Raw genomic sequence first — 17,350 nt, forward strand, 5'->3', positions numbered from 1 at the left:
TTGGCGGATTTTAAGGTTTCGGAGTACAGTTGCTATTGACAGAGTAACAGCCTTAGAACCAACTACATTTTAGGAGAATAAACGAAATAGTGGTAAATGTAAATGTAGAAGCCATTTATAAGCTGGACAATGTACGGCATAACAGTTGCATCTCTACTTCAGGGTGAGTCGTTTATTTTTATGCTGCTGTGTCCTGTACATGAACTTTCACCAGTCTGTGTATCAGCTCGATATTATGATTGACAGGCAGCTGCATATAATGTAGGATTATAACAGAGAGGGGCAAATAGGTAACATGTAAGACATGAGAATATAAACATAAATGTAATGTATAAATAAAGGATCATAACTACTTTATATCCCCTGAGAATAGAGGGACTAATGCTATAGAGGGCTACTATTTCTACTCTGCTGCAAATTTAAATAAAAGCTGACAGTCAGTACTTTACCATGTAAGTAAATATTTTAATTTATATCCAGACTGCTGGAAGAGAATTTTGAAATAACAAAATATGTATCGCTGCCCTCATCGTTTGTGACAGCGCGGTACAAAGAATGCTCCATGTCAGTAAGTATACTGATAGCAACATTTCTTGTTGTGTTTGTACTGTGGCATGCTGGATTCATTTTAATACGATAACAACAATGAGGTTAAAGTACCAGCTGTCAGATAGAGATATGTCTGTAGTATATATACGTTTTTTTAAAGATGTAGCTGCCGGCGTTCCTGACAGAAGAGAGAAGCTCCCATTCGTCAGTGAGTACTGGAAGGTGACATATGAGTGAGTGTGTGTGTGTGAGTGAGTGTACAGGTTTATTAAGCCTGTCTCTGAGGAGAGGTGACTAGGGGTGGTGTTGTGTGCACACTCAGACATAGGTCAACAGTTTAAGCTCCAATTCATAGCATGTTCTTACACTAAAAGTGCACACACACACACATGACAGAGATGTACTGCTGTACTGCCCAGGTACAGCCTGCTCTCACTGCTCCCCCCCCCCGCCCCCAACCCCATGGGTGGCCAGGCGCCTGCTGGCAGCCGTTAAGGTATAGTGTGTTTTGTGTGAATGTGTGTGGTTCCGTCGCCCTCCAAACAAGGACACAGGTAGAGAAACAGCAGCTGACCTACAAACTGACAGTGACTGAGCTGTAGCCGAGTCTGGAGGTGAGGGACGTTCAACTTGAGACTGTGCCGGGAAATCCCCTTCACAGCACTTTCAAATGTAGGTGAAAGCAAGAGATTTAGAGCAGCAGCAGCAGCAGCGGGGAGGTTTATAAATCCGACACAAAGAGAAAAGAGAGACACTTTGTTCCCGCACTCATTTTTAAGTTCTCCAGTCAAAACATCCTAATGAGTGACTCTGTAAAGCATCTCTGTAAAGATTAAATAAAGGAAATATCTGGAATAACTTTCAGACTTTCCTCACTCAGGTAGGTAAAGTTTTAGGAAACACAAAGAGGGCTTATAGCAAATTGTGGGGGTGTAAACAAGATCTGGCTTATGAGAAGACAACACTGCATTTCTCTGGTTGGCTGGCTGTTGGGTGGTCTGCCTTAACGGACAGCAATAAACACCCCCTTCTATGTGTGCATGTGTGTGTGTGTGTGTGTGTGTGTGTGTGTGTGTGTGTGAACGTAAGCGCATGTGTCTCTGTTTGAAGTGAGTGTTTGCTGTATGTCAGTGAATATTTGTTTGTGGGAATGTTTATTTGCACATTTGTGAGTTCATCCTGTTTGCCTCGGCATTGCCAGCGTGTGCATGTTTCCAACTGACTGGCTGGACTTTGCCTTCATGTTTAGTGGGTGCTGTTTACTGAGCACATATAAATGAACCTGTGTGTGTGTGTGTGTGTGTGTGTGTGTGTGTGTGTGTGTGTGTGTGTGTGTGTGTGTGTGTGTGTGTGTGCGTATTGGTGTGTGTGTGTCTTTACCTTCAGCCTGGGTGGCCACTTTGAGCGCTGCAGAACTCTCTCCCTGGCCGTTGCTGTTATGGGCTACGACCCTGAAGCGATATTTGGTGTCGGGCATGAGGTTCTGGATGGTGACCTGCATCTCTCCTGGGCGGCTGGTGTTCACTACTCGCTCCCTGATGTGGACACACACACACACACACACACACAGCAAAAGATTTGATATATTCAATACAATTTGTAGTGTTGCGCACATAATGAAAAGATGGAATCCTTTGAATGATCTTGCTGATTCAGAGTTCATCCTACAGAACTTGTTCTGATGCTTTTTGCTCGATGCTACCATACATTATTAATTTATTTCTCGTCAAAAATGTCTGAAAAGGCTCTAATCATACCTACTGTATGCAATAAACAACAATATGATACATGTTTATTTATTAATCATATATAATACAGGAATAAGAAAGCAGAAAAAACATTTGAGAAGCTGGAATAACTTTTATTTTATTTATTAAACCATTCTATCTTAATTACAAACTCATTTTCTGACTATCAAATGAATTAAGTAATTTAATAACAATGAGCATATTACAACCCAGACAAGTGGTTATATGTATATAAAGGTGCGAGTAAATACTATGTGTACCCTCCATGCAGTTGCACATATATATATATGTTTTTGCACTTTGCCTCTCAAGCTCGAGCGGAGAGTTAAACTCTTCTGTATCAGGCCTCTTCTGAACATTTCTTAAAGCTATTTTACAGGAAAACCATGAAAGAGCTGCCAAAAAAGGAATTTGTGGAAAATCCTCTCAGCTTCTTAAATTTCCCTCTCGGTCATATACGGTAAATCCTTTACACAAAGCTGGGGAAGAATTATCACAGGGGTACTTAAAGAAAGAAGAAGGGAATAACAATGTTTGAACAGATATTTTAGCTTCTTGCTTCAGAGTTAAACGCTAATCCTTTGAGGAAGGAAGTTTGATTTTAATTAACAAACACTTACTGCTTTAAATGCTTTAATTAGATGTGTTTTCAGAGTGGTCTGAGACTTCTGCACAGGAATTATGTATATTAGTACCCTGCTGACTCCAGCATTAATGTGTGTATAGTGCCCTCCTGGCAGTAGTACAATGTAGTGTGTACACTACCTGCTGGTGCCCTCCTGGCTGTAGAAAACAGAGTAAGTTAACTCGTCTCCGTGGGGTTCGGCTGGCGGGCGCCAGGTCAGTTTGATGAAGCGGGTGGAAACCAACGAAGCCACGACATCTCTGGGGGCAGAGGGGCTCGGCCCTGCTGGAACGGTTACACCTCCGGAGCCTGGCGTTACATGGTCAGTAGTGTTAGGAGTCAGTGAGGGGGGAAGGGAAGAGGGCAGGGCTACGTCTTTGGGTTGGGAGGAGGGAGGAGGGAGGGATGGCGGGATGGCGGGAGGATGGGTGTAGGGAGACAGGGGAGACAGGAGACAGCAGCAGTGTCGGAGGGGAGGGGGAGAAATTTCACAAAGAGGTGTCCAAAAGGAACAGGTAGAGGAGAGAAAAGGAGTTGAAATGGGAATGACAGTGAAACGAAAGAGGGAGGAAACAAAAAAAAAGAAGAAAAAACAAAATAACAACAACGTAACAAAAAAAGACTGTTGGCGTGACAAGGAACCACAGAAATAAAACACTTCTACTACATTCACAAAGTTGACAAATAAAAGCACAATACAAGGGGACTACACATGCAGATCTACACACAGCTCTCTAATGTCGGGGTAGAGGGAGCAGAACATAGCATCGTACAGTTCATTTTCACAGACAGACGTCCTGCCAGTATGCGACTCAAAATGATTGGTTTGGATTATTTTCAGACATTTGGCCAGTATTCATTGGAAAAGAAGAGGCAGAGTTTGGTTCGACAGGAATTAAGCCTCCTTCTAACCTTCAAATGCACAAAATATAAACCTTCTATGTGTTCAGGGATTTACACCGTTTAATCTCAGACACAGTGAAACACCCAACCCTCCTCAAAAGTTCATTCTGGAGTTTCTCAAATAACACACCAGATGATGTTTTTTAAACACTTTTGCCGTCACATTCCACAGCCTAGCCACAGAAATGTTTTTGATTTCATTCGGTGGTTGTTTTTTTTTTTCCCTTCTACTTTTTGAAGAACAATCTGCGGTCAGACTCAGCGAGATCTGCTTTCCATTCGCTTGGCAAGTGGGCGAAACGAAACCATACGGAAAGAATGTCAGTGTGTGTGTGACATTTCCATTTGTGTGCAGGTCAGAGAGAACGGAGCGGAGGGTGAAGCTGAGACGCAAGAAGAAGGGGCACCGTGAGAGCGCTGTGCAAACGGTGTATTATTACTGGAGAAATTGTTTTGAAATGCAAAGCGGCTGCCGGCATGTTTGTCTGCCACGGCATGTGGACTCACCGCTAACTTGGCTTTCTGTATTTGTTTACATTTGGAGTTCTCTGACTTCTGTGATATGAAGGTTTTGGGTTTATTTCTTCCAATCACATTGTCCACACACACTTTTCTGAGCGTAAACACTTCTCTCTCTCTCTCTCTCACACACATACACACTCACAAATACACACACACACCGAGATCAATTTGATTACCAAAACTGAGTGTGAATAAACCTCTGAAGGCAATTGAAATGACTTTGAGTGTTTATGCATGTTTCTATCTGTGTGTATGCACACTCAGTACACTCAGCCATCTTGGTGTTTCATGTTGAATCTATGCTAAAGCAAATTAATTCATCATACATTAAGATGCAACAGGTCGATTTCTGGTCGCTGCTCACACTGTCCACCATGAAACATATTCTCAGGTTACTCCACTGTGTGAAAACTCGTCCTTTACCTTTTGAGTATGTTCAAGGGGAAGAAAGATCGGAGGCTTATGTTTAAGAAGTGTTACTGTAGGACTCTCAACTCTAATATAAATGACAACGGCCTCAAACAACCTCAAAGCTGTAAGTCAGCACTTCAACCTCAAAGCCACTGTTCCATTCCTAATCTAGTTTGCTGGATTAGCGCCCGAAACAACGGAAAACATATTATCATCCTAATACTTTCTGACTGCAGTGTAAATTACCAGATGCTGAACAATTATCCTCATTTATGAAGCTGCACAGAAGCAGCAGAAAAAGAGGAACACTCTGGTGTCTCACATCACACTGGTGAAATGCCTCTCACGGTTAAACCATAAACAGGCTTACACTATTAACACAAGCTCGAAGTCTGTTTGTTGATGAAGAAGCACTTCCAGCTTTACTAAAATGAGAACACTCCAAAAATGACTGTGATGGAACAGAGTGGATTTTTATGTGGTCAGAAGACAGAGACATTAGTATTCACCTCGACAATGAACAGAAAGATCCACTCACTCACCACTAATAAATACATGAAAACCACCGCGGCAAAAAATGAATAACCCTGAAAGTACTATGAAAGAAGCATTGTACAAAAAAGTCTGACGTTTGTAGTTTAGAGGGTTCATCTCACTAAATTAATGTCACTGTTGCATTTCTAACCAAAGTCAAATGAGTGGAGAACAGAGTTTCTAGTGGTCGCTGCAATATCTTGGAGGGAAACTTCTACCCAAAGGAAACAGACCCTCATTCAGACCCTCAACTAACGAGTCTTATCAAGTGAGGCTCGCATGAAGGCCTTCACTCTATTAAATGTATGACTGTATGTATGTTTGTTTGTATGCAGCAAAGGGACGAGTCTGAGTGAAATACACGGCTGCTGCGACGAGGACTATTCGGCGCCCTGTATGTATGTATGATGGAAATGACGATGGTTTTGTTGAGATGGCGTCTATACTGATTAGAGCTCTCAAGAACTGCCATCAGTTTTGTGCTCTGTGCAAATACAATTTGCACAGAGCACAGAGCAAATACAATCAGACTCAAAGCTGATTGTTTGCACTAACTGACTTTGTTTCCTTTTTTCTAGATCCTTGCTTGTGTTGTACTTACTCTCTGATGTATGTTGCTTTGGATAAAAGTGTCTTCTAAGTGAATTGTAGAATTATAGACGAGTGACTGTTACAAGTGAAACTCAGCGCTGATTTGGTCCATTCAAGATGAAACACTATGAAAGAAGTGTCCTCTGTTTACTTTTTTAACTACTGGACTAAAAAATGAAAAATCATCTACGGTCATTTTTAAATATCAGTTCTGAAGATAGGTTGTAGTACAAACAAGAGTGAAGGTAAACAGATCAGACAAAAGTTATGAATGTTTACATAACAGGATGAAAAAAAAAAAAAAAACACAAAATGGGAATAAAGCTTGGGTATTGATTGCTCCAAATCTTAAAAGAAGCTTGAAGCGTGTAAGGCATGAACAACAGTAAATAAATATCAAGATTTCCCATTGGAGCTCTTTCCTTTAAATATGCAAACACTAACCTGTATAAGTAGGACAGGATCCCATGTGTCCTAAATATTATCCATGTAAGTCAGTTTTCAACTTGAGCAGCAGCTCACAGATTGAGCCAGGGGAGTATTGAGCCAAGTTTGAGACATAAATGTGCAGTCTTTTTTAGGAATACAGCTTTTTTTTGGATTTGTTGCAACCAGTGTTTAGTTCAGAAGCACAGAAATCCAGAGAAGTGCATCTTTCAGAGAAGAAAAATAGAGATTGAAGTTGAAGGGGTGAAAGTCTTCTCAGAGGTCAGAGGGGGGTTACTTTACACGACACTAGAGTCTGACACCCCCTGCCTTGCAGACACTTGGTCACTACCTTACATCTCTGAGCAGAGCTTTCCATCAGATTCCATCTTAGAACAAAAAGAAGTGGGATAAGATGTTGCATGAATCGCTGAAAAAACACCACACCTCAGCAAGAATAATCCCTAAATCATTGTCAGATCAGACAAAGAGGTACAGCAAAGCCTGTGGTGAAACACATTGTGGGCCGGGTGAAGAAGGGCAAACAAAACCATTAAATGTAGTTCCATCGTCAGGCGCATTGTCAGCTGGGGATAATCGACATGCAGGGGCAGCTTTCGATGTCCTTTTGACAATCTGTCTTGTACGCGCATGCCTTGAATTGTTACAGTAAGGATGTGTCAGCCTTACACTTCCACTGCCAAGCTCTATTCACGGCTGATTAATAGTGTCATTAGTCCCTGTGCCAGAGGTAATGAATGGATGGCATTAAATCTTAACGAGGAAGGTTACTCTAGATCTGCATAATAAATCTGGGTAACCAACACGCAAAACAGTCAAGACAAAGACATGCAAAGCAATGCATTCATCTTAATATTCTGTTGAAAGTACAAGTCAATTTAAAATAATTTGGAGTGGCAGCAAAGTTCTGATTAAAGCCTCTTAACTTAAACTTTTATCTCACGTTTCTAACTCCATAATCCTTTGCTGCGATCCCAAGTGAGCGTAGCTGTTAAGTTACGCCAAGTACTTTTTTTCCTCATCTGGTCTGAGTCCACAGATAAGAGAGCCTACCTCTCTGGCTCAGACGACACACCTCTACCAAGAGAGCATAAATCTAGTGAATGCAGATATCAGCCAGAAGCACCCACAGCACTGTAACTACAGATATATTTTCATGGGGAATTCAGAAGTCATGCCAGACTCTTGCAAAAATGGATTTTCTCAGGACTGGTTTCCATGTCTAATGTGGTTCGGTAATGATGGCTGCGTAAGAGGCAGATCCAGCACAATGCTAATGGTCCATTACTGAGTCTCCACTTTTATCTGCTGCAGAACGAGCAGAGCGAGAATGAACAATGTGCTGAAAAAGGCACAGTCCAGAGCTTTCAAAAGCCCAACACAAAGCAGTCTGTCACATAAAACTGGCAGTCTTTGTCATTTTTTGTATGTGAACAAATAATAGTCCCATGATGAGAAAATGAAACGCTCTAAACTGAGCAGAACACCTCGTGGCTTGCCGTGTGTACAATGATCACAAAGACATCCGAGATTTCTTCTGAATGAGAGACAAAATGCAGAGAGATATTTCGCTTAAACGTTAAGCCTCTGGTAAATTAGCTTGAAATAGTCAAAATAACTTCATGATGTCAAAGTTAAAATCTCACAAAGCATACAGAGAAAACAGAAAACAAAGCTTCATAACTCTTCAAGTTTGAGTAATAGTTAATTTGACTGTTTAAGTCATTTCTCAAAAATATGTACACATGGTTATCAAGACAACAACTCCAGCAAATACCCCTACTGATAGCTCATGCTGGGTGTAAACAGCCAAATAGCAGCCGTCTGCCTATTGTTATGATTGGTTAGCGGGATTAATAGAGTAATGTTTTGTACTAAAGCTCTGCAATCACACCCAATTTAAACCCAATATATGTGAAGCTAACAGCAAAGTAAATGCAATACAATTTTAAAAATTGTTTTACTGTTATATACTTCAGAAGTAAGAAAGCCATTGTGGATTTGGATGTTTAGAGGCTTAAATATAGGCAAAGATACTTCCATTTCTCTTTTGGTTCTCAAGTTAAGTGCCAGAGAAACTGTAGGTTCCTCAGAGTAACTACTGACAGCTGTGGCTGCTTTCTCCCCCCTGTCATCTTGTTCCCCTCGCTCTCTTTCAAGATAAGAGTGGAGAGATGAGCAGGCCTGACAGCTCATGACATTCGAGCAGCTCCTTAATGCGCCTACAAAGGAAACAGAGTCGGAAAGAGCAGAAAAATGATTCAAGTGAAGACAAAGTAAGGGGTGAAGGAAGAAATGAGGGAGTGCAAGAAAACGGCTGACCAAGTGCATTTCTTTGGTCTTTTGAGTTTTCGCTCCAGTAACTTGTCGACAACGATAATAAACTCAATTCTTTAAACAGTTTTCTGCACTTAAAAATGCTTCACAAGCAATACAACAATTCAAAGCAATTACGTAAATAATTACAGGGCGAGACAAAGGATAAAATGCTTTTTGTAATGCGTTGGCATTTTCACTGTTGATGTGGCAAAACACGCAGAGACACAGTATCAGATTGGTGGAGCATATCAATAACTGCTCACATTCCCCCTCACGGTAATAATCAGAGACAGTCAGGATTAAAGTGCAGCTCAAAAATCACAAAGGCTTAAACTGACGAGATGTTCCAACTCACTGACATAATCTGAAAAAAAGGAAAAGTCTTTGTGTCTCAAACCGATCCTCCAAAAGTGTCAAACATCTCCACCATGCTCCTTTCTATCACTTTCTAGGGCATGTTTGAAATATGTTTGAAAATGGCACATTCCCCGGGAGGGAAATAAGCCTTTAGTTATTTAAAAAATACATGGCAATCTTTAAAAAAAAAATGAGTGAATGTTCACCTCATTAAGTCTTGAGTGATTGAAATACGTTTCTGGAACAGTCTTTGGGCGGTGAAGATGCTGACGGCGGGGCCAGAGGGGACACATCAAAGCCAGACAAATTAAGAAAAATTAAGAATTTAAGAACGACATAGCGCAGCTTCTCTACCTCAGAGTGCTGGTATAAAGGATTTAGAGTGGGTCACAGATGTATCTAAGTCTTAATATTTCCTTAACACTTCTGTGGGATGCAAATGCCCAGACTAATAAATGCACCAGACTCCTGCGTGCCTTGGTGTGACGCAGCAGAAGCTCTAATAGTCTGGGGTTGTTTGTACTTCCGACTATGGACCCTTTATCAGACGACATAAACCTTCATAAGCCTGTGCACGTCCTTGTTTATCACCCGCAGAAGCTGTCCCTTTGAAACCCTGAAGCGATTTCCTCTTAAATAGCACAGTTTGTTCAATTTAACATTTATCTTGCTTCTCACATCCAAAATCAACATTCCCAAATTCCCTGTGGACCAAAATAAACAACCAGCAGGCATCAGTATGTGGTATGTGTTGGATGGGATGACAGTATGTCTGTGTTAGCATCCATCCAACACCCTCCAGCGGTTCATTTTCTGGTAATTTGGTTTCTATAAAGAAGTGACAATCCCGTCTCTGGGATGCCAAAGTAAATACAACACATGAGGGGTTTAAAGTGTTGGAATGTGGGGAAAAGTCATGTATGTTGTACTGAGAGAAGAAAAACCCAGAGGATCCACCGAGTTGTACACACAGGGGGAAAACAAACGGCAGAGTTTGCAAATGACCACGGTAATTGAATGGGTTCGGGTGTATCAATAATTAATCATCCACTGGTTGTTCATACAGCGGCCCTTCCCCATCATACACATGTAGCCCTTTGATCCGTGAGCCACTGTGGAGTTAATTTGGGTGTGATTGCTTTGTTTCCCTGAACACCTCGCTTCAACACACACACACACACACACACACACACACACACACACACACACACGCAAGATCATAAGCTAACAGCTGGTAGCCTAGACTCTGTATGCAAATGAAGACGTGCAACTATGGTATACAATGTAACCCCCCCCCCCCCACCTCCATTCCCACTTTGACAAATCTGCATCATATGCATCACATGCTCCACATGCTGGAAGAGGAAACTGAAGCCTCTTGGGCTGGTCTTTCAAGCAGATCAAAACAGCCAGTGATGCTGCACATCTCCAGAGCATTTTGCCACCAATGCCCAGAAGTGGGAACAAGCTTTTCTTTCTGCTCTGCCTGCCTTTGTATCTTATTACCTTGGAGGTACAAGGCTACAGTTCAACCTTTCCAGGAAAACAGAGAGAGCCTGGAATGAAGTAATTGATTTCAGTGAAAGCTCCCTGTAACCGTGTGAATGCGTGTACGCGTGCACTTGCAACATTTCATGTAGAAAGTGAGCGAAGCTGAACAACCAGCAAAGACCTGAAAAGGTCAAATAAGATGTTTTCAGAAGTGGGAGCAGCTGCATCCACCCTTGGGGGACTCGCTAACAAACAGTCCAGCTAATCAGACTCCCACCAATAAAGCAGCCTCCCTGGGTTGGACCCACAGAGAAGCAGCTTCCCCGCTACGTTAGCAGGCAGCAGGGTGCCCACAACCCACTGTGATGCTACTTACTATTCTACTTTTAGCTTATGGAAACTGGGAGGCTCAGTGGAAAGGCAGGGGTTGGGTGCTAACAGGAAAACTAAAAGCTCCAGCTTCGGTGGCACCGCTCGCAGGGGTCGGCCGCCTGCAGCTACGGGAAGGGTGTGAAGGAAAAGTGATGTTTTTCTGCGATGCGGTGCTTCCAATTACCGCACCCAGAGGACTTTCCACGTCCAAAAACATCAGATCCACATCCTGAATGAGTGTTTGTTGGAGGTGGATCCTATTAAATCGTAAAAAAAAAAAAAAAAAAAAAAAAAAAGGGGCACATGCTATTGAGGTGTGTGGAACAGACTGTCAGAAAAAAAATCTGATACCTCCCAGTTACGTACGCAGTCAGGCTTAAAACTGGTGTTGATAACAAGACTGACCTTTAAGAAACAGCACTGACGCAGGTACTGAAGGCTATTTCCATCCTTTTGTGCTTTCCATCCGAAACTAGAGCAGAGTAGGCACCTATAACATTTTGCAGTTAGCACTTAGGCGACAGAGCATTTATAAATGAGGCAAAGCCTTTCCCCACGGTTCAGTAAATACAACCCATAGAAAAAGTTCAGCCCGTGCTGTAAGAGCCACAGCTTGTAAACACACACACTCACACACACACACACACACACACACACACACACACCAACATCCCTGAGAGACAGAGCCACAACACACACACTCCCTTTGCCAGCGGCACTGTACAAACAGTCATTTGGTGAATGCTGATTTCGGCTCCTTACAATCAATTTATGCTACAATCCTTCTGATCAGCTTTCTACAACCCCCCTGTGAGCGAACACATTCGCTAATCACAACATTAACATGGCGACAGATTCTGCGTTTGTATGTGAGTTACGACCTTGTGTGCACATTTCAGGGCTTAATCCCCAAATTTGAATTTCAATGTATTTTGCTATGAGGCTAAATTTTTGTGCAAGATAGTCACATTAACGTGGGATTAATCTAATGCCCCCTGGATTCCCTTTTCATGATCACAGGCCATAATTAATACAAATATGATGATTTCATATGCAACAACAATCTTATCATGTTTGTTTTTATCAACTATTACCCACTCACAGAAAATAATCAACCAAATAAGATCCTCACTCAGTGTACAGAATAACCTGCAGTTAGATGTGATTGTTAAATTTGGATGTTTCAGAACAGCTACATTTGGTGTTAATTGATGTTTTCTAATGGAATAGAAATCAACTTCTCTTTTGGAGGCAATTTTATCTCCCGGTTGAGCTTAATGATCTCCTACTTAGTGTTAACAAACACACTTCTCTCCCTGTTGAAGCCGCTAATCTCCGTGTTCACTGCATTTCACTTGTGAGGGTTATTATAATAGTTTGTGGATTTTGAAAAATAGGAAACTTAAAGAGAAACATGAACACAAACTGCAGATCTAAAAAAATCACCACTTTTGAATCAACGATTTGTAAACAGACTAGAACATTTACTCAGGCATTTTATCCATTGTTTATTACAGTATATAAGAGCCAGATTAATATGTGTTATTTTTATTTTTTAAAGGTTTATCTTCAGGCCTGTTATGCCTCCATTCGATAGGCAGGGCAGTGGACAGAGTCAGCCAGCAGCGCCCCAATATGTTTTCTTTTTTTCTGTTTTTTTTTTACATATAAAATAACTGATATGAGCCAAAAGGCGACCATATATGGAATCTTAGACCTGGAAAAAATACAGTTTCAATGTAAAACGTGAAAATATTTTTCACAAATTTTACCGTACAAGGTCACCCAGAAGGACACTTTGCTAAATAAATGACTTAATAATAAAATAAAAATCACAATCCAACATGGTGAAATAATTCCAGTGAGTGCTGTGGTGCTCTGCTACATGTGCTGCAGACCGTGCTGGGAGTCTTGTTTCTCTATATGGCAAACAAGTAACGGTATGTCCAAATAACAATCATTGTTTTCTGCAGTCTATTTTATATAGATAAACGTTTTCATATGACGTATATGAAAAGCAGTGAAATCCTTAAATCTCTAAGAAGCCTATTTCAACCTGATAGTAACTGATGACCAACACAATAGCCAACTCTATATGTGCTGTCCTTGGTGTACAGGAAGAATATGACAGCGAGGCGGCAGTAAACAACATGGGTCAAGGCAGGCGAGAGCAACCTTGACATGATGATAGCAGGCTAGAACAAATAATGAGAAACCATTCAGCCTGATCAATCCTTAAACATAATTAGTTTGTGTCCTCCTGGAGCCCTCGTGAAGGCCGTCACCATACAGTAAAAGAAGTGCGGCCATATGTTAGCATGCTTACACATCCCAGCAGTATACACGACATGCTGGTCAACTGTCACATTTTCACACTTGTGCCTGCTGTTGAAGGTAAAGTCAAATTGCAGCCGGTGCTAAACAGAAAACATGGTGCCCAGCACTGCACCGTGCTGACACATTCACATGCTCACAGCGTTACAGACTCACTCCTGCTGGCCCGGCCATGACCCTGCGAGCAGATGATGGAGCACACTGTATTCCCTGAAGTGGGCCGGCGCGTGTGTTCAGTGCTGGCGGAGTCTGGCTGGAGGGAAGGGTCTTTTAGCAGCCTATTCTCACTTCTTGATTTGAACAGGGAATAAGGGCGGCAGGCGGATGAGGAAGAACCCCGCGTCTGAGGTTTGTCTGCTACAAATGTGTTAGGGGGATTTCTGAGGACATTTCTTCACTGCTCCGCCTTCTACTACTTCACTTAACTCAGTCCGTTTCTTTGTCGTTTAATCGTGATCTAGTTACATTTTATATTACATGGATTCTTAATAAAGTGAATTTCTTGTCTCAGCACCAGCTACAGCCACTGCTGCAGTATATCACACTATGAGCAGTGCTGAGGCCTCCTTTAAAGTGTTGTTCTTTCTCCCTCAATTCAATGTCAATTCAAGTACTTCTTGATTTGTATTAGAAGAGGACAAATCAAAGCTGCACAGAGACACAAACAATAGATCTAGGCTACTGTGTTCTGGCCTCTCGCGCATCAGCAGTCCATGAGGAAATAATTACTGCTTGTGTTCAAACAATATCAATACAGTATTTGAGTTCCTGTTTGTGATACACATTTGCTACAGATATCAGTTCTGTTTGGAACACTCATCTCCCTTAATGATTAGCCAGACATTTTAACAAAAGGCGGAACATGTTGGATCTTTTTCTGCTTTTTGTTGTTCACATTGTGAGCAGCATTGCTTCAGGCAACCAGGTCTGTTTATGACAGCTTTCTCAGGTCTGGTTTTATTCACCTATTACAGGCGGCAACAAAAGTCACGGCTTATCAATCTTTTTTTTTTTTTTTAAGTAGACAGTTTTACGATGGGTTAATATTTGGTCGATCCAGACAGTTATGATGCAACTTGTAGTAATTATTGTTGGACGAGAAGTGGTTGGCAAGCCTTGGTCAGTGGTTTTTGTTTAAGCTTGAATTTAGAGAAATATAAGAGATTACTTCGTTTTCACACTGTTCCGAGTCATTGACTGTAAACGAATGGACATCACAAGAGATCTTGAGAAGAGAAGCCAAAATATTTAGAGCTCCCCCTGCAGCTCCTGGCTGCAGTGTAGATTAACAAACCCTGCCTCCTCTGTGATAACAGATGGAACGTGGGGAAACCTTTAACATTAAAACACACATCGAATGCATTTTACTCCAAAGAGGTTTCTGTTATTTTTTCTTTGAAAGTTTTAGTTTTAATTTGTTCTTTGATGCTATGAAGAGCGGATGTAACGTCCTCATTGACAGCTCTACCAACAAGTGTCGCTCCAGCAGCGTTTTTTTTTTTGCTTTAGAGGAGGAACAACGAGAGGAAACGTAATGAATACTAACATAAGAGTCATTCCACTTTTCCATAACTGAGTGTCTGTGTGCGTTGGTTAGAGGCATGGCGTCCATTCTGCGTCAAGGCTCCAAATGAAGTCACCAGTGCAGTATGTCAGCGCTCCTCCCAGAGGGTTTTGGCTTCAATTTTGCACAACAGAAGGAGATGGAGACGCGCTGTCTATATTTATACACAGTCTGTTTCATATAAAGAAACCATATCTTACACACATCGAAGGTTTCATGTTGACTCTGATATGTTTGTCTTCTCATCTTACATAAGGAAGGTTAAACTTCCTTTTAATTCAGCTTCACTTGTCTCATATTAGTAGCATCTAAATAAAACTTGTGTGGGTTTTCTTGACTTCTGGATCCTTCTTGGAAGATAATCCTCATTAGGTTTAAACTTTCATGGGCTAAATCAAAGCCAATGTAGTTCAGTGCAGTTCCATCTACTCTCGGTTTTAACAGAAGCCAAATCATCCTGACACACAGCAGTCAACTTTTGGTTTCTGTGTCATTTCACAGGCATGTCTGGAGCTCCAGTCTGCTGTAATTAATTGATTTGCTAATGAAGTTACGGTATGTGCGTCTCTCTAAATATATCCTTTCCAGTATCTCCCTGTGCCTGTCGCTTTGTCAATCTGCCGCTTTGGGAACAGCACATGCGTCAGTTTGTCATGCCAGCACTCCTGATGTCTGCACTCAGAAATACACAAAGCCAGAGAGAGAGAGAGAGAGAGAGGAAAATATGGAGACACAGTGAGCACTCAGGCACTGATGAGGCATCTTCATCTCTCAGCAGGGGTCCCATGCCTCTGATGGGAGGGGAGGACAGGATTCTTCTGTTTGCTGCCACAGGTTTAAGAGGTGGGGGAGGGAAAACTAATGGCGGCATAGCTGGATGAAGGAAAAGATGAAGGGAAAGGAGGAGAGATAGAGACAGAAAGGGAGAAACAGAGAAAGATGAAAGAGAGGGAGGGATGGAGAATGACTGCTTGCCTGTTAAAGCTTTGATTTAACACAAGCTTGAAAAAATGCTTTTGCATCAGAAAATAGTGTGTCATCTTTCTTTCGTCATAAAACGACCTGAATACTAACTTGGAATACTAGCTTGAAGGATAAAAAAAGCTAAAATGCAAGTAGCTGTGCTGTATGGCATCAAGCATCGATTGATGTTTTTAAATTCTGCCAACGCTAACACGAAGTCGACTAACTATTCAGTTTAATGACTTCCTTTTATTCATCACAATTAATGTTGTTGTTTTTTTTGCGTTATTCGAGGCTCAAACAGCATGAGACCTCAAGAGATTGAACATCCAACAAGCTTTCTGGTTCTTGATGAAGTACTCAGCTTGGGCACTAGGAGGCGAAATGTCAAAACAGTAGTCATATGAGCAGTGGGAACGAAGAGGAGAGATGGAAAGAAAGAAAAACCCAGACAGAAGAGCATCTCCACACTGAAGCCAGCATAGCAAACAGAAAGAGCAAAAAGTAAGTATTCACATACAAATGAAAGTGCATCTCTTATGCAAACATTTTTTTTCTAAATCAGAAAATACACACACTTAAGTGCAAACAGCAAAGAGAGTGCATCCTTTTCTCCTTTGTTTGCAAATGTTAAATGCAGATCTTCCTGCATTATTTCATATTAAGTACTTAGGGGGCTTGACTTTAAACTGGCTGTTACTGACGAGTGGGTATGTAGTGAGAGTACCCAGGCTGCTATGAGGCCTTGGGTTTGTGATTGTTAAAATAGGAATAAATAAAGCTAAAAGTGGCTTTTCCTTTCTCCTATGAATATATGTTTTTTAAATATAATGCGATCTGCCGCTCCACAGCTTCCAGAAGAAAATAACACCAGCAATCTTTAAAAGTGAACATTTTATTTCAGCTCTGCTCAGGGTCTAAGAAGAACCACACAAACGTAACCATACTGTACTGCAACCTTGAGCATATATTGTCAGTATGCCACATTATCAAACTTCATACACAGTCTCAGTCTTTGTACTGTATATGGAAAGATGGAAATCATATAAACAAGTTCTTTGTCTAGGCGCGCAAAACTTCAAAGCTGAAAAAAAAAAAAAACGTGACCCATTTCCTTTCCGAGCTGTAATTGGCACCTACTACAGTGTCTTGCATCAATGCGTCATATAATCATGTGCTTGGAAAAGTGCTGCAAATTGTTGCTGCACACCATCTAAAGATGGCATGTGATGATAGTCCTTTAAATGGCATATCCTATGAAGTAGAAAACCTCCCTGAAGATCAGCTTGACAATAAGATCTACATGTGTGCTGTGCTGTGACAGGCATGAAACCTCAGATTCATATGATAATGACAAAAGCTCTGATTAGTCTTTATAGAGTTTTAAAAGCAGCACGTAAGAGCTGGATTTAACATAATTAACTCCATTAAGATTGAAATGCGGTAATACATATTGTATCTCAAAAATTAGACAGAAGTCACACATGAAACTATGTGAAAGCACTTTTTTCATTTTTCATACCAATGAAAGTTATAACTTTCCCTCTCTGTGAAAGAACATGATGACTTACAACAGAAGACACTTCCAAAAGACGACACGTCTGACTTTGGCAGTTTTAC

At 41.3% G+C, this 17,350-nt stretch overlaps 1 protein-coding gene across 18 annotated transcripts in view; it reads right to left on the reverse strand.

Annotated features, from left to right (window-relative positions):
* neo1a (neogenin 1a) overlaps nucleotides 1-17,350 on the reverse strand; it is a 164,200-nt gene that overhangs the window by 26,943 nt on the left and 119,907 nt on the right. For 14 of the 18 annotated variants that reach the window (XM_020637677.3, XM_065952726.1, XM_065952724.1 and 11 more), the window contains exons 8-9: nucleotides 3,063-3,297; nucleotides 1,930-2,084 (exon numbers count right to left, since the gene is read on the reverse strand). In XM_020637677.3, coding sequence (XP_020493333.2) covers nucleotides 1,930-2,084; nucleotides 3,063-3,297 — 390 coding nt within the window. The remainder of the gene's footprint in view (nucleotides 1-1,929; nucleotides 2,085-3,062; nucleotides 3,298-17,350) is intronic. The other 4 variants (XM_065952727.1, XM_020637672.3, XM_065952731.1 and 1 more) reach the window with 1 other exon arrangement.

Source organism: Labrus bergylta, chromosome 3, assembly GCF_963930695.1.
Source record: "Labrus bergylta chromosome 3, fLabBer1.1, whole genome shotgun sequence".
NCBI lineage: Eukaryota > Metazoa > Chordata > Actinopteri > Labriformes > Labridae > Labrus > Labrus bergylta.